A 23429-nucleotide genomic window follows, 5' to 3' on the forward strand; every position below is an offset into this window, starting at 1 on the left:
TTTCTCATGATGTGCTCTGCATATAAGTTAAATAGGCAGGGCGACAGTATATAGCCTTGCTGAACTCCTTTCTCAATTTTGAACCAATCAGTGGTTCCGTGTCCAGTTCTCACTGTTGCTTCTTGACCTGCATATAGGTTTCTCAAGAGACAAACAGACGGTCTGGTACTCCCATCTCTTTAAGAACTTGCCAAAATTTGTTGTGATCCACACAATCAAAGGCTTTAGCATAGTCAATGAAGAGGATGTTTTTCTGGAACTCCCTAGCTTTCTCCATGATCCAGTGTATGTTGGCAATTTGATCTCTAGTTCTTCTCCCTCTTCGAAATCCTGCCTGTAGTTCTTGATCCACATACTGCTGGAGCCTAGCTTGTAGGATTTCGAGCATAACTTTGCTAGCATGTGAAATTAGTGCAATGGTGTGGTAGTTTGAACATTCCACCACAATACATTCCTGCTTTCTCTGAGTTGCTGTGAAAACAAGCTGATTTGTAAGAAAGAATTTTGAGTAGCTGAACTGGCTTTGGTGCATAATTCAATCACTTGTCCCAAACTGAGAGCATTCCTGCAATGGGGCCACAGAGATTAAGAAAAGCTTAATCCAAAACTTGTCCCAAAGCTTCCCCTGCCTAATTTCTGAGGATCCATTCACTAATGTAGCAGTCCTTGTCCTGAGCATGAACACACTGGCAGACTGTAAGTTGGCCCTAACATGTGTGTGTGTGCATGTGTGCGTGTGCGTATGTGTGTGTGTGGGGGGGAGAGAGAGAGAGAGAGAGAGAGAGCACAAGCAATTAAAAATGCTGAATGTGGAGCTTTTGAGCATGAGCTAGGTTTTTTTTTAAATATAAATAACTTGGAGTAGCAATGCCTATAGGTACTGCTTTAAGTTTTACTTCCAATTTTGTTCCTTAACATTTTGAAATATTCTTTATTTAAAGTTACAGTTTAACAGCATTCAAACAAAAAAGGAAAAGGAGAAAAGAAGTTTCTGCTTGAGCAAAGATAAAAGTGGAAAAACATGTCTGCTTTCCTATCAGTCAACACACAAGAGCAAAGTATGTTGTAACTGTCAATCTAGAGTTTTAATGCAATGAATTACAAATGCATATATATTTTAAGAAAATCAGCACTAAGATTGAGAACTACAGGCTAGTTGCCTTCGTAAAGGGTGGAGATCTTTTAGCCTCATATAAGGTCTGGAAAGGATATCTGCCATCTTCTGCTGGTAAAGTCTTTCTGCTTCCAGAGCCAGCTCATAGTCACGGCGCTCCTCCTCCTTCGCAGCTTCACGAGCTTGCTTGAGGTGATCTATCTGAGCGCTGAGCACCTCCCGATATTCCTTCAGTTCCACTAAACGCCTGCAGGAAACACCATAAGACGGGATGCATCTCAATACCACCAGAAACAGCACTGACAAGTTTTCCAAGGAGTGAGACTTGAGCTAAAGTTAAGCAGGTCCAGGTCTGGTCAACCCAAGTTTGCCACTTTGTGCTCTCGGTTGCAATGGTGCGATATCATAGTAATAAAATAAATGTGGCATTCTTCGGCAGGGACCAGGCCACCATGGCTCCACGAAGAGTCGGCTGCCAGCCCTGGCTTCCTGAATTTGGGTTTGCAACTTTTCATTACCCACAATGCCCCAATGTAGCACTGCAGGCCAAATCTAGACCCCATTTTGATTTACCATAATGCCCTGGTGTGACAGTGTTGGGAGCACTGTGGGTAATCAAAGTGGTGGACACCCTGCTCAGATTGCTGCAGCTCACCCCTGACACTCTAAAGATGAGACCAAGGTGGGTGGCAGGAAGTCAGAGGTGGGCAGAAGGAGCCCATGAGAGGGTTCAGCAAACTGTGGGAGTTTCTTGCCAAAATACAACATAAAAGTGGGATGGATGGATGGATGGAAACGTTTACTCATGAAGTAGCATAGTTCCCTGCTATTTCAAACATTCCTTGATGATGACTGCCATTGAAACAAGGAGCATGACAAAGCGTGTGAGTATCTTGATGAAGCTGCTCACCCTTCTGGAGAAGATTCCCTCTCAACAGAGCCCAAATAAAGGACTCCATTAAAGAGAAGTGTAAACAGCACTAGAGTACCCGAGAGAGAGCCATGAAATAAGCTGCTGTAAAAGGCCTGAGTTGCATCAGACTGCTGAGATGAAGAGGGCTGCGTCTCTTTAAACACAAAACAAAACTGGTATTGAAGAAGTCCATCCAACAATACCAATCAATTTAACTCTCTACCTTTCTTATAATAAGGCAGCAGTTGATGGCCAGTTAGGTCCCAAACTGCAGACACCTTCCTTTATTAAGAAGCCTTTCAGAAGAAGACAAGAAAAGCTGTGGAAATGTGCCATGTGTCTGCTTAAATCAGCCAAACCTTCAAGCAACTGCCCTTGAAGGTCTGCCCTCTGTTGTCATGTCGAACTGCCATGACAGAGTTCAGAATAGCACCTGGCAATCTTCCGGTCCTGCAGGCAACTTCAAAAATGACTTATAGTATATCAGATATATTCCCCTGAAAGGGCTCTTTGAGGCACGAACGAGAGCAGAGGGCTGCACAGAGGTTTGTTTGTTCTTTCTTTCCCACTGTCTTCAGTCTTTGGAACTCAAGGGGCACAATGGGGATGCAGGTGATTTCCAAGAGGGGTTTTTTTCTACGCAAGGCATTTAACACTTCCTCATCCTTCACTACTCACAATTGTTTTTAAGTTCTTGAGGCAAGCAGGATGTGGCCCTCCAGTTTTGCTTTTGAGTTTAAACAATTTCAGAGAGTTTGTTTGTTTTGTGGGAATTTGGAGGGGAAACAAGGAAAATGAACCATGTTGGGTAGATCATGGTATAAAACATGAGCCGTGATAAAAAAAATGCAGGGTTGCTTTTTGTGTTCTTTGAATGCAGCTGACAATATCCAGCATTAGACCTGGATATCTAAGGGAGCAATTGCCTTGCTATGAACCCATCTGGCTATCAATATCTGTAGGGCATGCCCTTCTGAGGGCACCTTTAGCCGCAGATGCTTGCTTGATGGGGACACAAGAGAGGGCTTTCTCCTGCATTGCCCACAAACTCTGGAATATGCTCCTTCCAAAATGATGATTGGCCCCGATCTCTCTCTTTTTTTAGAAAAGGTATGAAGGAAGACAGATCTTCTTAACTTCACCTTTAAAGATATGTAGTTTTGATGCTTTACTAGGGGAGGGGTGTTTCTGTTTTTACTATTTCTATGTTCTCTTTTTAAAATGTTATGGTGTTGACTGCTTTGATCCCTGTACTGTGCTTTGGTGGCTGAAATAAATAAATGTCTTGGTGCAGCATTCCCATCAGAGGGTGGAAGCCCTGCTAGGCTGGTGCGATGCACGGTACAATGTCACCCCAGCAGACTACCAGAGCAGCTCCTTGGGTCCGCTGGCAGGGCGCTCTGCCAGGACAGCCGCTGCCCAGGCACAGAAGTGCCAGCAAAAGGGGTAAAATGTGGCTGCGCCCTGGGCAGGAAGAGGGCAGAAAAGCACCCATGCCATATCCAGCTCCCCTCCAGATCACGGCCGTGCTCTCAGCGGCGTAGCGTTGCCTCAGCTCCAGGTCTGGCACCAGAAACTCTCCTGCTGTTGCCCGCACCCCATCCCTATGCACACGGCCATGGCAGATCATAGCAAAAGTGACTGGCCCACACCCAGGACAGAAACCCTCCCCAGCAGAATGTTGCCCTGGTGACACGGATGCAAATCGGCGCTCCTTCTCTCTGGCCTCACATAGTGCGCACTCACGGCACACGCTGGGGGGACAGGAGGAGTCTGGTTAGGGAAGACAGGGAGAAGGGGCGTGGCGGCATTTAGCACAAGAAGCTCGTCTGCAGGGCCCACGTGGGACGTCGGCAGAATGCAGAGTTCTTTTCCTGGGACTCTTACAGGCATGGCTCCTTGGGGCTCCAGGCCCGAATGCCCGGCACGAAGCGGAACCCCACTCCTGCAACTGGGAACGTGTGGACACAGGACCCCACGGGGATCAGCAAGGGCAGCAGGCAGCCATGCTACGAAGCAGCACCATTCGGAAGGGTTAACTCTGCTGACCTGACACAGTGATATTACCTTGTGTATTTTTCCTCTTCTAGACGGTTGTATTCCAGGGTGGCTTCTTTTAACAATTCCTTGTCCCGAAGAAGTGCTTCTTGCTCATGGGCATTTCTCTGCACTGGGAGTGTAAGGGTGAAAGGTAGTTAAATGCACATCGGAACAACCTCTTCTGAGCAGTTCCACCCTGTTTCCACTGCTATTTTTGTTTTATTACAATGATTGTGTGCGCATGCGCATGTAGGTATGCACGCTCGCTCTCCCTCTCAGATTGCAATATAAATGTGGTACCCTACTTTCTCCCAAGGAAGACAGGGCAACATATATACCATTCCCCTCTATTTTATCCTCACAACAATCCTGTAAGGTAGGCTAGGGGAGGAAGCTATCCAGTGCACTTTGTGGCTGAAATGAGGATTTGAACCCTATTTCTTTGGTCCCCATTTGATGCTCTAGCCCATTGTATAACACTGGCTTTCAGTCACAAAATGCCTTCTGGAGCATCCTTTGTACGTATTATCAAAATGGGTATATGGTAAGAGCTGGCCTGATTCAGGGTTTGAAGGTGATTCTTGATCAAACTGAAGGGAGGGCAAACCTGGCTGAATGCCACAATGGCACCATACAAGTGTAGAAACAACACACTTTAAAACTTGAGGATCCTTTTGCATAATTTCTAGGCCTCATGAAATAGCACTCAAGCAGTGTCTGGAACATGGGTAGGGGAGAAGGTGCAGAAAAAGCTTTTCGGCCTTTTCGGTAACTTTTCACAGCAATTTTGGACTGCAACTCCCATAAACAGGCGCCAGCAGCGGTCAGGAATGATGAGAGCTGTAGTCCAAATCATTGGGCAATGCCGGCTTTTCCATCCCTTCCCTGATCCAGACATGGGCTACTCTTCATGACCAACCCAGGCTGCAGCATTTAGCTTTTCTTGGTACAGGATTTTGGCTTTGTTTCCCCAGTCCATTCTGCAAAGGGCCCTGCTTAGCATCACAGTCTTGGTGCTCCTTAAGATGGACCGATGTTGGATCTACAAATAACAAACATCCCCAGCAGCCCCTTACGTTTCTCCTCGATTTGAAGCCGCCTTGTATCCAGGACCTCTGTCAGCAAGCGGTCTCTGGCTTCTTTCAGGGCCTTCTCCTTCGCGGCCCGCTTGGCCCACATCTTTGCTGCCTCCTCTGCCCGCAGCTTGTCCATTTCTTTCTCCAGGCGCTTGTCTTCCTCCATCTGCTGAGCCAGGTACGCCTGATAAATCTGCTGCTCTTTCAAGAGCTCCTTCTGCAAAATGCAGAAGACAAGGGGCAAGTTGCAAAAGAGAGGAAGAACGAATATCAGAACACTGACGAACACCTCCTTACCACTGCACAGCCTCACTCTCCCTGGGGCAGATCCAACTGTACTGTGAGACAGCCAGTAAGTCCCCTTGATGCTCTTTCATCTAGTCTGCCGGCCCACTCATTCTTATTTGAAGGCTCGTCAACACCGAGCGAGCTGATTGATGTGTATCTGCAGGCCAGGTGATGAATTAACTGCCTGCCCTCTAGAAGGAATTAGTGCTGAACCTCAGGTCCACAGGCCAAATCGAGCTCACCTGGGGACCAAATCTGGGGCTCTCCAGAAAACCATGCCTCATTCCCTTGGTTCTATTTCCTCTCCCTAGAACACTGATGATTGATTAATTAATTAATTAAAAGCTTTTCTTTCTCGTCCCCTACAAACATCTCGGGACGTCTTACAATAATCGGGTATGTTTGTGTATTTTTCCTCCCACCTGTCCATTCTAACAGTTTGCAACGCTACTCTTAATTTACTGGTGGTAAGAGCTTTAAGTTAGTGGATTTGCAGTCTCAGTATTTGCCCCTATGGCCCAAGCCCACCATTGGAAAACGGCACCTGAGAGTTTCTGCAAAATGAAAAGCAGGCCTCAGGTGGAAAGAGGTTTGATAGCCCTGCTAGAGAAGGAAGCTTCTCAGCGGCTGCATCGAAAAGCTCCTAGATCCAGCCATGTCCTCCTCCCCTCCGCCCCCGAGTCCCAACCCCACACTCTGAGGAAGGAAAGAGTCTTCGCTTCTGCTCTCCATCTATCCTTTCACACAACAGTGCTCAGATGTTATGGTCTGAAGGAACAGCACCGGCTGTTGGTTTTACTCTGAACTGAAGGTGCAGAGTGTGTGAACTACTGAACCTGGAGAAAGGGGGGGAAGAGAAAACAGGGCTTTCATTGGGTCCTCCCCACTCTCCAGAGTGTTAGGGGTCCCAGTGAGCAACACAGATCGCTAGCCGTGGATGAAAAGAGAAGGCAGCTGTTACAGGCATTCAGAAATTTCTTGCAACACGGAGTGGTGAATGTATGAACCAAGACTATCTTTTCAAATACTCTTGGAAAAGAGAATGCACAACAGCAGGCCAGGCATTGCTCATTCTGGAAAATGTCCTGCCAAGAGCTTGGCCCATTTAGATGGCCTTTGCTCGTGGGGAAGCTGTGACTCTCCCAGCAAGACAATGCAGTGTCACTGGCCTTGTTTTGTTCTCCCTCCTGAGATAACACTGCTCATTTGCTACTGGCTTAGATGTTTAAGTTTTATTTGTTTTAAATTTGTTCTTTCTTTTGAGAACTCATGCAAGTTAAAGAAGGTAAGATTATGCACCCTCAAGTGAGTAAACAGAAGCTACCAAACCATTTTTGCTCATAAACCCAAGCGTGGAAGCTTACTGAGGTCTCCTTAGTGAAAGGATCATTAATGGCACAGAAGCCGGGCTGCCTGCTGTTACCCATTTTGCCTGCAGGCCTATGTTTACCCTAATCATACGCAGCCCGCCACACAGCCATGTTGCCACATCGTCCCAGGCCTGAGGTGCTGGTGAGCCGGCCCATGATGGAGCCAACAAAGGACATTTCAGAGCAGACATTCCTTCAGTTACTCAGGCTAAGCTGCTGCACAGGCAGCCTGTGAGTCGCAGCAACATGGACATGCGGGAGTGGAATGGGTGCCTTGCTGTCAACTTTGTGAGACTCCCAGTGCACGACGGTTTGGCCACGGCACACCATTTGGGAGTTGCTGCGTTCAGTCTACAACCCGAATTCACTGCTGGCCTTACTTTCCTTTGCTTTTGGCCCTCGGTGTCCTCCATGGCTTCTTGCAAGGCACGGTCCAAGATTTTCATATCTAATGCCAGCTCGTCTTGCTTTGCTTCCTGGAGACGCCTGTTTTTCTCCTTGATAGAATCCAGCAATGATTCCCTGCACTCCCTCAGCTTCCGCCGTCTCTCAATCTCGGCACGTTCCTCTTCCAGCTTAAACAGCTGCCGTTCTTCTTCCTACAAAAAAGGCCACAGAAAGGAGTCGTTCACTCACCTCCTGCCTTGTAACTGTCAAGGAAACAGGCTGGCTTTCGCATACTGCCACCATGAAGACTGGAAGTAGGCTCTGAGCACCGTTTGTGCTATGGCTGTGAATGTGCTGGCTGGTCTCACTCCAAGGCAGTTTAAGCATCTTCCCAGGGCCTTAAGGCTTGGTCTGCATAGCCTGTGACCCACCAAAGCCCAGCTCTCATGAATGAGACAGCCCACCTGAGCCTCCTGGTTCTGCCACCTGGCTGGGACTGCAAGAACACAGCAAATCACAGCAAGCCACAAAATCTCAAGCCTTGCTGGGGACTATGGTTAAAATCGACCAAAGATTTAATGGCCTTTGGCTTATTTTTAAAAAATGACTAAAGTGGGTCAAAAACTGCGCAGAGTGGCTGTACGGACAAGGACTAGCCAATGTGATCTCTCAGTGTGTAGGCCTAGTTCATAATCCATTTCTTTTCCCCTTTGCTATTAGGCTTGAAGCCTCCAACGCACCTTTAGAAAGCACTACCGAAATGCCTGCGTTTTATCTGGCATCGTCTAGTATGGCACAAAGTCACAGGCAAAAGGAGGCTGACCAGCTCAGCTACTTGTCCGAGGGCAGCAGGATGCACCTCACCACCCACGACCCCTCCCAGCCAGATCATGGTGTACCACAAGGCACGGCAGGGTGGCCACAGGTGCAAATCCTGGTGCACGAGCTGGTATTTAGCAGGTACTTCTTCCTCGGGAAGCGAGAGCTCATCCTTGAGGCAGCTGTGGTGGTCTTGGGGTGACTGGAGCTTCTTGGCAACCAAGCAGCTGCGCCGTGACTGACCTTCATTTCCCGCTAAGTTCCCCAACCAGGAATCGGAGACATTGCAACCCCCAAGTAGCTTGAGGTGAGGGGGAATCTAGTTCCTTCAAGCCCAAAGCCAAAGAAGCCAGCAATTCCTCAACTGAGGGAAGGTGCTTGTGGGCAATTGAAACCACTGCTTGCTAGCATAAGAAGCAGATAGGAAGCTGCTCTAACTACTCAGGGCTGAAGTACAGGAGACTTAACACCATTCCCAGCTCCCTAAATATATTTTTCGGGATAGTTTTGTTTCCTAGTCACAGCAGACAATTGTATTAATATCCATCACAGAAGGTGCCACTATCCATCAGCAACTGTATCACCTCTGTTTGCAGGAAGACCTCAAGCCAGGTAGGATTTGGTTAAATCGGGTTGTATGTGTGAGTCAGCCTCCATAATTCATCACTACGTGGCACGGAATGAAGCCAAGAAAAAGGTTAAGCTTCTGCTTATCCTCACCTCAGACACAATGAGCCACCCCACAGGTAAAGGCCCTGGGGGCGCTACAGAGATGTCAGTCACGCCAGTGTCTGCCACAGGACCGCTGGCATAAGACCAGCTCATGTCTTCACGTGGCCACGTGCTGGGCCATCTGAAGAAAGCATCTTCCTTAGACATTAAGCTCTTGTCACAATTTACTTCTGAAATGCACAGCTCAGAACATTGCAACCTAACAGTCTGGAACACCTATTTAAGCACTGGAAATTTGACAGTGAGACAGCTTCTCAATCAGGGAAGGGAAGCCTCCTTAAGGTGATGGGCTGAATTCAATTTTGGGGCAGCTCTTGGAGCCGTACTCCAGGGGCGGGGTGGGGGTGGGGAGCCAAAATACAGAACTCTTCAGCATAATGTAGCATACTGTTCTTACTGCCAGAGTCCAAGTCTTGGGAAAGGCATTTCAACCTTTGGGTATGGGAAATATATTACACAAAAGCTGGGAGATGATTGGTAGTTGAGGAAAGGGGGTGTGGTGCTCTGGGGAACCCTGGGTGGCCAGGATGGGGCTCCAGGAAGCCTAGACTTGGCCCATGTCTGAGATCCCTGCCCTCCGGCTTGTGTTAATGCCTACATGAGAAATTATCCAAAAGTACCGGCCCACCAGACCTGTGTGTGGCTTCCATTCATTGCAATCAGGCTAGCGAAGGCCTGCCTGTAAACTGTCTCTTGAATTGTGATCCACAGTCCATTCATTCTAAAGTCACCCGGCTAAAGCTCAAAACTTACAGGTATGTACCAACGGAGGCTAGGCAGGGACAGCATTAAAGGGTCCAGACTTATTCTCGGGGCAGGGGGAGCAAGAGGAGAGAATAATCCCATCCGAAGTAGCGGTTAGTCCTAAGGACTGCTATGAGCAGGGTCGGATGCAGCACGTTTCCAAGTCCAGGTCGCCAGGGAGGAATGATGGAAGGGGCTCCAGCCCCTCTGGGCATCCTTGAGAGCACTAGCCGGTCCCCGTGGGAAAAGATAGGCCAACCTTTGGTCTGATCCAGCAAAGCACTTCATAAGGACGGGACTTCAACTCTGTGATGGAAGAACTACTTTGTGTGTAGGCAGTCACAGCTCCTTTCCTGGCACCTCTGGAGAGCCAGTGTGGTGTAGTGGTTAAGAGCATGGAACTGCGTGGCGAGGCAGTGACTTGCTCATGCAGAGGTCATTGTGGACCTGCTCGGAGAAAAGGATCTCCTCATGAGCAAGCCGCCGCCTCGCAGTTCATGCGCCCGGGGCAGCTTCCTCGCTGGGAGGAAACGATCTCCACATGCGCGCCCCCTTGCTGTGTGTGCGCGCCCGTCCCATACGCCCCACCCACACCGCCTTGGTGGCCCACGCCCATCACAGGCGCCATTCAACTGGCCCCCTGTTGAAAAAATTTGAGGACCCCTGGATTAAAGGAAGCCCTTCACAAAACATCAGGGAGACACTGGCTGCCATACCATCAGTTTAGCCTCTTCCTCCTTCAGGCGTCTCGCTTCCTCCTTCTGAGCCTCAGCCACAGCTCTCTGTGCATTCAGCATGTTGATCATGTTTTCGTCCCGGCTTGATCTTCTCCGGGCTTCCTCCGCTGTTCGCTTCTCCTTAGCCAGCCTGTCCTCTTCCCAGAGAGCTGCAAAGGTTGCCTCCTCCTCTGCTTTTTGCTTCTTCAGGTCCTCCTTCAGGGCCAGCTGGGCCAGTCGGTCTTCACACACCTCCAGCAAGTGCTTCTTGCTCCACTGTGTCCGTGCTTCCTCGCAAGATTCTCTGCATCGCAGGTAAGCAGAGAAGAGGAGGAATCTCGTCAGATTATAGAATATAGAGACAGCAAACTTGACATCTGCTGGCTACCTTAGCATTCTCCAGTCTGGTGCCTTTCAGATGGTGTGGACTACAATTCCCAGCACATCTGGCCATTGGGCATGCTAGACGGGGCTGATGGGAGCTGAAGTCCACAAACATCTGGGGAAGGGTGATACTTGCAAAAGAATACCCAGTTTTAGGTCTAGAAAAATGCCTTTCTAGGTGTAACACAAAGCCAGGAAAAACAAGCAATACAGTTGTACAGTACAGGAGGAAACACAGTTCAGATGTCTGGATTGGGGCAGGCAACGTACAGCCCTTGTTTGCCCTGCTGCCATGCCACCAAACTTGACGATGGAAGCAAAAGCAGGACCAGGGCTAGGGAGGGCCCCAGGATTTCTTGTATCCTGGTCTCTGCTCTCCCACTGCGGTGCCCAGAGCCCTGGAGGGGGAATGATGAACAATTCTGTGTCTCTTGGGAGATTCTCCCAGGGACCACAGGATCAAAAACAAGTGGGATTCGAACACTTTATGGCTCCTTAGCAACTTGCCATCCGTGTTAAGCAGCAAACCACTTAATTGGGTGAAAGTGTTCCCCACACCCCTGACCGCTGCTTGCCCCAGAGGCTGATGCCGATGCCACTGCTGGCAGCTCACACGCGGCCCTGCTCTGATTGCCAGTCTGTTTGCGGGCTGCGCCTCTGAGGTGTCCAGGGGACCGTCAAACAGATGGCGTTTCAGGGCCACTTGGGATGTTCTCTGGCACAAGCAGGGCAGGAAGAGTGACTGGCCAATGTGTCCGACACTTGGGGTGAAGACAGGTTGGCATGAATTCTCCTTCAGAAGTGGCCTAGACACATGGATGGGGGGAACAGGAATCTCTCACATGCCGTCCCTTGCCACTTCAGAGGCATCATGGCTGTCACTGCCAAGACTAGCTTGGAGAAAGGGCAAGGGAGGGAAGAAACCTGTTGGCACCCTCTCCTGCCCTGATTGGCTAACAGGGCAACCTCTTGTCCCTAGACTTTTGGACTGACCAAGCTGAGGAATGCCCATTACTGCTGCTCCTGCTGCTTGCGCCTCGCCCCAGTCCTTGGGTATTTGGTCTGCTTTATGAGCCAGCTAATGCTTGCATTTTCAGGCAAAAGCTGATGGCTGTTTAGAACGGAAAAGGCCCTGCAAGTCCCAGTATTCCCCAGCCATCCTGGCTGACGCTGTAGGATTTGGGAGGGGGGCTTCTCTGCTTGAGACATTTCTAGTGTGCTCGTTATCCCTAGCTCACAGAAGTTTGGGGCCCTTTTCATTACGTTGTTGTCCCGCAGGGCCTCTTCCAGGTTTCCAGCCACTTTCTCTCTTCCTTTTTAATAAAGCAGAAAGCAGGCTATTAAATTTCAAACAGAAGTAAAAGCCTAGTAAAGCACTGCAATGCTGAACCACAGTGCCGCCTTGTGGGTAGTTAATATACAAGAAGCAACAGAAATACAAGTCCTGGGGGAAACGAACTCATGTAAAGCACATACTTTTCCTCTCAGAATGAAAAGTGAGGAAGCCACAGCAAAGTGGCAGGTTAATTTGTTCATGTAGTGAAGTTCTGCCTAAACATGCCTCGGACTGTGCCCTTAGTTTTCTTTGAAGCAATATGGTATCCATTCTTCTCTTGCTGCTTGTCAGATCTTGTTTTGTTTTATTGATGCTATAGTTGCTTGCACTGTACTTTGTCTTGGGTATTATTACTGGGAAAGGGCTGCATGCATTTATGAATGAATGGGTAAATTATTAAGAACAGTTCAAGCATGCTGCACACAGTATATCACTCGCCCCTGCACAGCGCAGACTCAAAGTCTGAGGGGTAGGGGGTGGGCAAAATGCTTGCTTGGGGAGGGCAGCTGAATAGGAAGCAACAGTAAGGAAGAGAAACAGGCAGAGGGGGCCTAGGTGGTAAGGGATGCCCCCCCCTGCTGGAGCGTGGGGCCCAGCAGATGCCTGGTGTCACCGTGGCATGAACTGCATTTCTTGTCAGCATAATGTGGCTTGATATGCTAAACATTTTCTACTTTGGACATGAAAGGGCCTATTTCAGAGCAGGCATCAGAGCTGGGCAGTTCTTCAGCCATCCAGGCAGGGGCTGTTTAGTCCCACGCGTCTCATCTCCTTCTTTCTAGCTAAGCATTTTTTTTAGTGAAAGTAGAGAAATCTGCAGCCATGTTTTTAAGTGAAGCACTAATGACTCTTACGAACCAGAAAGGCTCTGCTGGCTTATCAACACTGGCACTTGGTGGGCTGCTCAATGCACACGCGTGTGCATGTGTGTGTGTAAAATCTGAGGTGTGATAGCAAGGCAGAGAGGTACCGTTCTAATCCACCACTGCTGTACCAAACCCACCAGGCAACCGAGCTCACCCCCCTCAGGAAAGACACCAGATTTAGCACTGTAATGCACCCAAACACCAGTTTGCATTAAACACAAGTTCTGTTGAAGACAGTAGGGGAAGAAGAGGGGGTGCCAAAATGAAAGGGGAAAGGGCACGTGGATGGCAGCAATGCTACAATGCATCAGAAATAGACAGCATCCCAGTCCCAAGCACCTGGACTCCTTGTTGCACCACAGGAAGAAAGCAATAAAGCTCACCTTAAGCTTAGAGCTAACGAGCAGATCCCTCCTGCTGTGAAGGCTTTGCCTTTTGGTCAAGGAATAACTGCTCACACCAGATCAGGATTCAGCAGGAGAAAAATTCGCTCAAAGTCGGGGCATTTTAGCCCTGCTCCACTGGCACTGGAGAGATGCCAGCCAGCTCCAGTGCCCCCCCTTCCCAGCTGCTCGCAATTATCCCCATTGCAGTCCAAGGTTAACAGCTCTAACCAGATGGCCTTAGGGCCATCTTCTGTGATAAGCCTGGGAGATCTCCCCTGCATCTCTGACAGTTGGAGCTTCTCCTAAACCACTTACATTATAGTCAACCCTTCCCTGCCTCCCAAGGCCTTCACTACGTGAGGGGTGAATGGACCCCTGCCCAGCTTCACCTAGCAGAAGCTGGGCTGGTGTCAGGACGTGGCATTACTGGGCACTTGTCAATGCCTCACTAAGGGTCTCACTACCAGCAGCAACAGCAGGGAGGAGGAGGAGGAGGCAGGTGCACCAAGCACATCTTGCCTGAGGGGGTCTCTAAAATTCAAAACGTATAGTGAGCAGCACAGTAGACCTCACTGACCTTTCTGCACCTGCTACTTTTAGCTTTACTGTATATTCTTGCAAACCAGCCAACTGAAGCAACATAAAGCAACTGATCAAATATGGAGAAACTTTTACAGATCCTTACATTGCTGCTTTCTACAGCAAGAGCTAAGGAATTATGTATTACGTCCATATGTGCCCGCCCGCCCCTTGAGATCTGCGGGAGAGGCTCTTCTTCGGGATCCCTCCATGAAGGAAATTAGGAGGGTGAGTACTTGGAGGAGGGCTTTCTCTGCGGTGGCACCCAATCTATGGAATGCACTCCCAGAGAGGTCCGCCTGGCGCCGTCATTTGTTTTTCAGCGCCAGGCGAAGACCTTGTTATTCAAATGTCATTTTAATGGTTAATAGTATTTATTCATTTTATTCTTTGGCCAGGGCGACTTAATTTATACTGTTAATTTATATTAATTTAAGGAAGTTTATTTATGGATGTGAGCCGCCCCGAGGCTTCGGCGAATGGAGCAGCATAGAAGTCTCCTAAATAAATAAATAAATAAATATTAACTGCTGTCAGTCCAGATTCAGTTGGTAAATGCAGCAGTTTTTCACTGACTCAACAAATAAAATCTAATGATTTGTTGCTGATTAGCAGAATCACCAAAAGGGGGACATAAAGCAATATATGACATGCTTTTATATAAAGAATTGTCCTCCTGTACAAAATGGAACCCACTTGAAGTTCACCTCTGGAAGTCTCTTTCAAAGGAATGGGAAAGGTGCAGGTGAATCACGGAGCAAAGGTGGAGCATGAGAGAGCTCCTTGAATTCAGCTGCTATTCTAGTGCAGAGAGAGCTACTCTTTCGTTGCATTTAATCTGGAGTTTGTTTAGTACAACCTGATGAGCATGAAAATCTTAACTAGTGTTGTCTTTGCATCCCCAACCCAGCTGCTTTTTCCCAGCATAGTCAGCACTTCTCCTATCTGAAAACAATAGAAATAATGATATTCCCACAATACAAAGAGTTCAAAATGCCATTAAGAGAAAGGAGATCAACAGACCACTATATGCATGTTTACTCAAACATAAGCTCCATTCTGTTTAAAGAGACTTGCTCCCTGTGCAAGTCTGTAATTTAAACTGGCTTTCATTATCCAGTGTGTAATGATTATAACATAAAAATCGGGCAGAAATCATACAGTATAATAGCCCCTAAACCCATAGATGGGGGTATTTTGTAGGGCCAATGCATCACAAAAAGGGAGCACACTTGTGAGTATCCTATAGTTGTTCCTTAGTCCTTAGAGGGATGCTACACACAGGTGGTACCCAAACTAGTTCATAGTTTTGGAACACTCAAGAATGTACATGCTATTTTGTGACATTTTGGGTGGTTTCAATAGAACAGGTGAGCAAACTGTGGCCTTCCCAATGTTTTGGGGCCTACAACTCCCATCAGCCTCATGTTCCTTTACCATGGTCAGTGGTCAAGGACCATGAGAGTTATATGCCAAGACATGCGGAAAGCCACAAGTTATTCACCGCTACAAATAAATAGCATTTCCCACCTGCTGAGAATTAAATCAAAAAGTCAGCTGAGGTAGGAAAATCTAATAAAAGCAACATGGTAATTGCTTGATGTTATCAAAATATGTGTTCCATAAATGTCAGTTTGCTGTCCTAAGGTCTTTTACTATAGAAGGAGAGGTAATTTTAATGTTACTTCCAAAAGTTAGAAGTGAAATGTGTGCCCCTCACTGACAGTTATCCATTTCCATGGAACCAAGGCAGAAGTGATTTGACTGCTGCCTCCTCTGCAAACATCTACACGGGGGGGGGATTATGCCTTTATGCCCATTTTAGAGGCATTCTAATTTTCTTTAAAACACACATTGAAATAAGGACAGGTCTCAAAGGCTTCTTATAAACAAGTTTGCAACAAAAAGCCAAGCAACATATAAAAGAGGACTATAAACCAATTTCCCCACTCATCCTTCCAATAAGTCTCAACCAGAGGAGCAATAAATCCCTTTAGGACGAAACAGCAAGCTGGGAACCAGACAGCACATAGTGCCTTGAATTACAAGGTCACTGGAGCCCAGAAGACCCCACTCACTGATTCCCTGTTGTGTGCTGCCTCCTTCCACTTCAATGAAGGAGAAACAAAAACGTGCTGTCTGGCTTCACTCACAATGCACGATGGACACAGGAAGCACCCTGGCTCAGTGGCAGAGCATCTGCTTTTCACACCGAAGGTCCTTACAGCCATAAGCTTGAAGTAAATGACAAAGGGTCCTGCAGGCATACAACTGTACGCATGTGTTTTCCCCCCTTGTGGTCAAAACCCAGGACTCCCAGTTCTGTAGAAAAGCTCTAAGTATGTTTGGTCTTCCCTTGCCAAGCACATGGCTGCCGGAGCCCTCACCAGCAGACTTACATCCTTGAGCGAGGACCCTTTCCACCTCCCACCCTGGGCCAAAACAGACTTTCCTCCCTATAGTATCTACCCACTGCATCCCCACCCACATTGTATTCCAGAGTAGACAGAAGACTCCAAAACTTGATTGGGACCCAAGCATAGGGAAGGACTTTAAAGTTCTGGGAGGGGGTGAGGACCTCCCCCCTGCCCCGTACCTATTTTAAAGTAACAGAACATAAGCAAAAAGACATAATGGCTAGATAAGGATTTCCAGTCATGTCTGTTTTGGCTTACTTCCATATTTAAAGCAGAAACTCAGGAAACCTCCTTCACCTTGCTTTCTGGCAGGCCACTTCAGTTTTTGAACAACTTACCTGAACTGTTGCTCCCTTTTTTCAGCCACCAGCTTCCGCCTGGCTTCTTCCCTCTGTTCTCTCAGCTGTTTGACTCTTGCCCTCATTGTTATCCGCCGGTCCTCCATCGTTTCTTCCTGCGATTCCATTTCAGCAAAGTAGGCTTTTTCCTCAGCTTCCAGGAGATCACGAAGCCTGTTAAAAGTTAATTAAAAACTCCATTCACATCTGACAGTTTTCAAACAGAAATGTGAAAATTTGACATAATTTGCCTGAATTCAGAGCTTGCAGGTACAGATGAAGGCTTCAAGAGCTGGAAGAAAGGTGTGTCTGTATGAACTTGTAGCTAGTGAGCTGTTCCAATTAGTGTGCTGGACTGGGACTTGAACAATCTGAGTTCCAGTCTCCACTTAGCCATGAATGCTTTACTGAGTGATGTTGGGCAGGTGCCAGTTCTCAGTTTAGAAACACAGAAAGAGAGTAAAGTCAGAAGGGGTCTCCCAGGCCATCTTGTCTGATCCCTGGCTCCACTCATGACATGCCTACCATATGCATGCCCAGCCTATTCTTAAACACCCTCACTGATGGGGTTTCAACCACCTCCTGTGGAAGCTCGCTCCATACCTTTGGGGGCCTAACTATCAGGAAGTACTTCCTGGCATCCAAATTGAACCTTATGTCCCTGAGTTTTGCTCCACTGGAACGCGTCCTGCCCTCCTCTGCAGGGGAAAACAGGTCTCGACCCCCTCACGTACCTATATGTTGCCAACACATCCCCTTGGAGTCTCCTCTACTCCAGGCTAAAAAGACCCAGCTCCCTCAGTCTCACCTCATATGGCTTCCCCTGCAATCCAGACATCATCCTTGTGGCCCTGCGCTGCACCGATTCCAACCTGGTTCTATTCTTCCTTTAATGTGGAGCTCAGAACTGAACACAGTACTCCAGTTGCAGGCACACCAGAATCATACAGAGGGGCAGTAATACCTCTCTCAATCTAGAAGTCAAGCTTGTGGGTATTCATCCAAGGGTGGTGTTCGCCCTCTTGACCACTAAGTCACACTGCTGACTCATGTTTAACCTGCACTTGACCAGCACCTCGAGGTCTCTTTTACAAGTGCTGCTCTTCAGCCTCTTGTCCCCTAACCTGTACTTATGACTCCCATTCCTATGCCCCAAGTGCAAGACCTTGCATTTATCTGCACTGAACGCCATCCTGTTTTCCCTGGCACACTTCCATAGCCTGTTCAGATCCTTCTGGATCCAGAATACCTGCTCCTCCAGATGAATTAGGCAGCAACAGCATTGTATAGCCTGAATTGCCTGATCCTGCCTAATATTAGAAGCTAAGCAGGGTCACCCCCAGTTAGAATCTGGATGGGAGATCTGCATCCTGCACTTAGCAGGCCGTTGGGCCCAATAGCCTTCTAGGGTCCTTCCAACTGTATGTATGATTCTATGGTTCCATGATTCCCAGCCAGCACGGGACAGGGATGGGGGAAGGCTAACCTATGTGACTAACTGCAACTGCCAGCAATCGCTAGTTAACTGGTAGTTTTGTACGTGATCCTGAGGCCTTCTGGATGCAAAGCATCTGCTCTTATCACTAAGCTGGGGGTCCCTGCCTATTGTTAACACAGTAGTCTCTTGAAGAGAAGAATTTATATCCCTATGTCACTCTATAAAGTGTATCTACTCTGATGGAAAACAACAATAATAAATGTGTTCATATTCGATTGGAGGCTTATCCCTCAAGGACTAGCTTAGTGACATTAAAGTGTATTTAAAACCTGACTCCCAGGTCCTCCCAGCAGGAAACACTCAACTGGCTTCAGTTACCTCTCTCTTCTCTCCTCTTGCCCAGCCAGGTAGGCCTGCATTTCAGTATCGACCCTCTTCTGTACACACCGGTGGAACAATTTCTGTTGGTTCAGATTCTCCCTTTCATTGATCTGGAGGCCAATGAGATGGGCCTTCACCTGCATCTCAGCTTCATGGCGCTTGATTTCTTGGTCCCTCCACTTAAGTAATTTCTTTTTACCAACATTTGGTTTGGGAAACTTGGCCCTCTGTAAAAGGAAGCATGCCTTTAGTCACAGTCAATATACAAATGTGTGATGGCCCAGAAACATGTTGTGAATGGCAGTTAAGATACTCATCATTGCCTGAACTTTCTTTATTTCAATTCCATCTGACAAGGTTGTTTAAAATGCATGTTAAAATAGTTCTGCTAATTTGAAGTTAACACTTCCAATGAAATGGGCAGCATCCAGGAAATCTTATGTCAGAAAAAAAATTAAAAGGTCTAACTTCATATACACCATTTATTACACGTGTGTGCATAAAAATAGGGTTTGCACTTATGCAGTGCTCACCCTGCATATGGGTCCTTTTGTATGGAAACAGATGGCTGTTATGAACATGATATTTAGATTTGTAACCTTGACTAACATAGAACATAGAAACAGAGTGAGTCAGAAGGGGTCTCCCGGGCCATCTAGTCTGACCTCCAGCACCAGCCGGCTCTGCTCACGACATGCCCACCATGTGCATGTCCAGCCTATCTTTGAACACCCACACCGATGTTAGGACCTCTCGTGGAAGCCCATTCCACACCCTCGGGGTCCTAACTGTCAGGAAGTGTTTCCTGGCATCCAATTGAACCTTGACTAAATATAAAGGCTTAAGACACTCTGCAAAACCAAAAATTATTCCAGGGTTCACTTCCACAGAATGAACAAATGGTAGCTGGCTAAGATAGATCTTGTGTTCATACAGGACAGATTTATTTGTTACTGTTAGCTGGGATAACCCAGTGGAACCTCCAGGTCCTGAGGCAGTTTTCATCTGAATACCACATGCTGAGAACTATCACAATGAATGCCCATCTTCACCTTGGTGCTCTGCTTGGGAAGCATCTGGAAGCATCTGGTTGGCCACAGTGTGGAATAACATTCTGCTCCAGATGGTGCTCTTGGGACTTACTCCTGGAAACATATGTGCAGGACTGCAGCCCAAATCTCTGAATATAAGAAACTGCCTGATCCAACAGGTGTCTCCGATGTCAAGAGATAGGCCTATAAAAACTATGGCTTGCTATCTGATTACTATGGTATTTACAGTAGGACTATGTCAGTGGAGCTGCTTATCCATGGCAGCTTTTGGCTTGAGGTTTACAGGAGGTGTCCATGGTGCTCCATGAAGATGGACCTATTTTGGAGGTGGCGTTTGGCACCATGGATAACTTCTATAATGCTCATACCAAAAGCTGCAAGGGATGAGAAGCTGCACTGACACAGCATCCCCTCAAGTCCCACAGATGTCAATGGGTCTACTCTAGAATGCTTCACTCTGGATCTGACCCGTCAGCTGCAATGTTTATGCACATTTACCTCTAATTCAGCACAGAGGCGCTGCGTAAAGACTATTGCTGCTAGGCCCTACTGAGGACTAGCGACTTGAGAATGACTGTACCACCCCACCTACTTCCCCAGACACAAGGACTCACAAAGGCCAACGAGTGCGGCTTGGGCCCCTTCACCTCCGGCAACACCCGACTCCATTCACTCATCATCCCGCTGCCTTCCCCACGTTGAAGGCGCCCCAAAAAAAGCTGCCGCTGGACGCGTTCCGCGTTGCCGTAGTAACCAAGCGGCCGGGAAGCGGAGTGATGTCACCACGCGAGAGGCTCCGCCCCCCTTCAGGAGGTTAAACCATCCCGCCCCTTCTCCTGGGTGAGGAACTGCAGTGCATGCGCCTTAGCACAGCGTGTGGTCGGGGCAACGAATGAATGGACGAGAAGATGAATTCATGAATGGATGAATGAATGAAAGGATGGTACCTCCCTGGGGGTTAGGGAAAGGCGTGTGGAGCGCATGGGAAGATATTTCTGCCAGTCATCCTGAGAACAACCAATAGGAATGGCTTTTTCCAGTTCGGAAACTATAGTTAATAATACACATACAGAGAATGAATTACTCTGAAGTGAGCGAGGAAGGGTGGGCTGCTCGTTCTTTACGATGCAACCCTTATTTTTATGCATTATATATTGAAATCCCGCCTTCCTTTCCAGGGGGATCAACGCGGCGCGCGGTGTTCCTCACCTCGCTGCACCGTTTGATTCTCACAATAACCTCTGAGTAGGTTAGGCTGAGTGAGTGAAGGACTCACCCAAGGTCCCGCAATGAACTTTAGGGCTGAGTGCAGACGAGAATCCAGCTCTCCAGGCCAGCGTTCTAACCACTACACCACACTGTCCCTCAGCTTGTTTTTCTGTAGGGCAGTCTCCCTTCACCTGATGTCCTCCAGATATCTTGGACTACAACTCCCATGTTGGCTGTGGAATGCAGGGAGATGTAATCCAGTATATCTGGAGCGCTACAAGTTTCCCACTCTGAGGTGAGGAAAGGCTGCTCTAGGATATTCTACACTGTTAGACAAACTGCTTTTTCCCGCCCCTCTATTAACATTTTCTGCTCTACAAAGTAAATACTGCACCTAGTACTAATTCCACTGACTGGAGTGTTGCTGCCACCTAATGGCTGTTGGGTTGGGCTAAATTTTTATCACCTTTGAGCTAGTGATACCCATTCCTCTAAATATTTCTGAGCTGCCCTTCAAAAGGATTTCAGTGTAGTACACAAATATGTAAAGAAGACTCTTTTATTTTTGCCACAGGGCAAGGTAGCTGATATTGAAGGTTTGACATACCCCTATAAAAAAGCAAAATATACATCCACTGTGAATGACAAGACATTTTGGAAGTCATTCATTCCTAGGGGTGTTTTAAACTGGACTATCTGAATGGAGGAAGAAATGGAGGTAGTGACAGATTTTATTTTCCTGGGCTCCAAGATCACCTTAGACAGGGGCTGCAGCCAAGAAATTAAAAGACTCTTGTTCCTGGGGAGGAAAGCTATGGCAAATCTAGGCAGCATACTAAAAAGCAGAGACATCACCCTGCCAACAAAAGTGCGTATAGTCAAGGCTATGGTTTTCCCAGTTGCAATGTATGGCTGTGAAAGCTGGACCATAAGGAAGGCTGAGCGCCGAAGGATTGAGGCCTTTGAATTGTGGTGCTGGAGGAGACTCCTGCGAGTCCCTTGGACCACAAGGTGATCAAACCAGTCAGTCCTAGAGGAGATCAACCCTGTCTGCTCTTTAGAAGGCCAGATCCTGAAGATGAAGCTCAAATACTTTGGCCACCAAATGAGAAGGAAGGACTCCCTGGAGAAGAGCCTAATGCTGGGAACAATAGATGGCAAAAGAAGAAGGGGAGGGCAGAGGATGAGGTGGCTGGATGGAGTCACTGAAGCAGTTGGTGTGAGCTTAGGTGGACTCTGGGGGACGGTGGAGGACAGGAAGGCCTGGACGGATGTTGTCCACGGGGTCGCGATGGGTCGGACACGACTTTGTGACTAGCAACAATCTGATGGCAGGTAACAACACCAACTGCAGTGTCTACACCATCACTCAGAAATATATATTAAATTCTCTTTTTTCCTTTATATACTCACCCAGACCCTAAGGAATATTTCTGTGTAGCTCTTAAATTAGTTGTTCCACTGTAGCATGCAAGCTTTTGAACAACTCGGTTCTTCTGCTGCAATCCGAGACACATTTACCCAGGAGCTACCTATCCAATTTAATGAGAGTTATTTCAGAGTAGAAATTCACAGGACTGTAAAGTGGTACATGGCAACAAGGATGAATGGAGAGGTATTTAAGACAGCAGGAGACTTGGAGGTAGAGCTGTGGAAGAGGGAAGGAATATTTATCATAGCAGCATAAATTTGGAAGGGGCATTGAAAGCCAGCTATGCATCAATATTGATATAGTGCCTTATTTACTAAGAAACCACGACTTCTCCAGGTAATTGATGCCACTGTTCAACTGCTCTGAATATCAAAGTAATTCTGTTACTCATCCAAAATCTTCCCTCCTGTAGCTGAAGCTTTTTAGGGCCACTTCTGCTCTTTGAACTGCAGATAATAAGTTTACTCCTTTCTATGGGACAGCCCGCACTTCAGATATTTGCATCTCTACCATGTGTCTTTGCCCTTCTTATTTTCTGCAAGTGAAACATACCCAGTTTCTTCAACCTGTCCCAAATGGACTTGTTTTCTTTACTGCTGGCCATTCTCTTCCTCTGCAGCACTTCAGTTCTTGTGCATCCATCTTAAAATATAGAGCTCAGGACTGCACGCACAGGTCCTGCTCTGCCTAATCTGCAAAGATAAGCTTTGCAAGATTGCAGCTGTATCTCACCCGATTTCTCTTAGTAGAGGAAATGGTGGGGCTACACACAAGACGAACAGGGGCAAAAGAAGTGTCTGGACTGTAAGGAAAAGTAACAGCAAGCAAGCAGATCTTCTGTAGTTACTGCATGGATAAATAGTTGTGCAAGATTTGGCTATAAAGTGTAACAAGCAAGACAAAATAGTGATGCAGAAAGGTATTTTTGAATACTATCAGATGGAAGTTTTGCCATATTTGTTGTTCTGACCTTGTGGCTGGACACCCAAGAAAAATTAAGCAAATATTCAGCAATACCATGATACAAGTCCCCATGTTTGTAATGCAATTACTGGCTGATAATCAACTATATGCTAGCTATATACAGTAGATGCCCCATTTGCTGTGGGAGCAAAGAAGATGCATTCCAGCTATGAAAATGGTGTTAGTAGCTTTAATGAACACTCTATAATATTATCTGTTGTTTTACTATTGAATCTTTGTATGCTGGTTATAGAATCATAGAATCACAGAATAGTAGAGTTGGAAGGGGCCATGAAGACCATTGGATCCAAGCCCCTGCTGTTGCAGGACATCAGGTTACACCATCCCACTGAGATGGCTGTCCAGTTTCTTTCTGAATGTCTCCAGTGTGGGAGAGCCCACCACCTCTCCAGGCAGCCGGTTCCGCTGTCACCTTGCTGCGACAGTGA

General features: G+C 47.4%; 1 protein-coding gene across 1 annotated transcript; it reads right to left on the reverse strand.

The window, feature by feature from the left end:
- Positions 1–1132: 1132 nt before the first annotated feature.
- Positions 1133–20050, reverse strand: CFAP53 (cilia and flagella associated protein 53). The gene is made up of 8 exons (XM_044431543.1): positions 19991–20050; positions 18322–18551; positions 16506–16679; positions 10200–10503; positions 7182–7400; positions 5144–5360; positions 4095–4197; positions 1133–1361 (listed from the first exon to the last, which is right to left on the reverse strand). The coding sequence occupies exons 2-8, from the start codon at positions 18465–18467 to the stop codon at positions 1133–1135; spliced, it is 1392 nt and encodes a 463-aa protein (XP_044287478.1). The 5' UTR covers positions 18468–18551; positions 19991–20050.
- Positions 20051–23429: the final 3379 nt, after the last annotated feature.

This window comes from Varanus komodoensis, unplaced genomic scaffold (assembly GCF_004798865.1).
Source record: "Varanus komodoensis strain SLA01 unplaced genomic scaffold, ASM479886v1 scaffold22, whole genome shotgun sequence".
Lineage (NCBI taxonomy): Eukaryota > Metazoa > Chordata > Lepidosauria > Squamata > Varanidae > Varanus > Varanus komodoensis.

Excerpts from the sequence above, each read along its gene's own strand:
- CFAP53 (XM_044431543.1), bottom strand. The coding sequence starts at position 18,467 with ATGCAGGTGAAGGCCCATCTCATTGGCCTCCAGATCAATGAAAGGGAG. Across the intron at positions 16,680-18,321 it reads CAAGAGGAGAGAAGAGAGAG|GCTTCGTGATCTCCTGGAAG; the intron begins GTAACTGAAGCC and ends AACTTTTAACAG. Across the intron at positions 1,362-4,094 it reads GAAGAGGAAAAATACACAAG|GCGTTTAGTGGAACTGAAGG; the intron begins GTAATATCACTG and ends TGTTTCCTGCAG.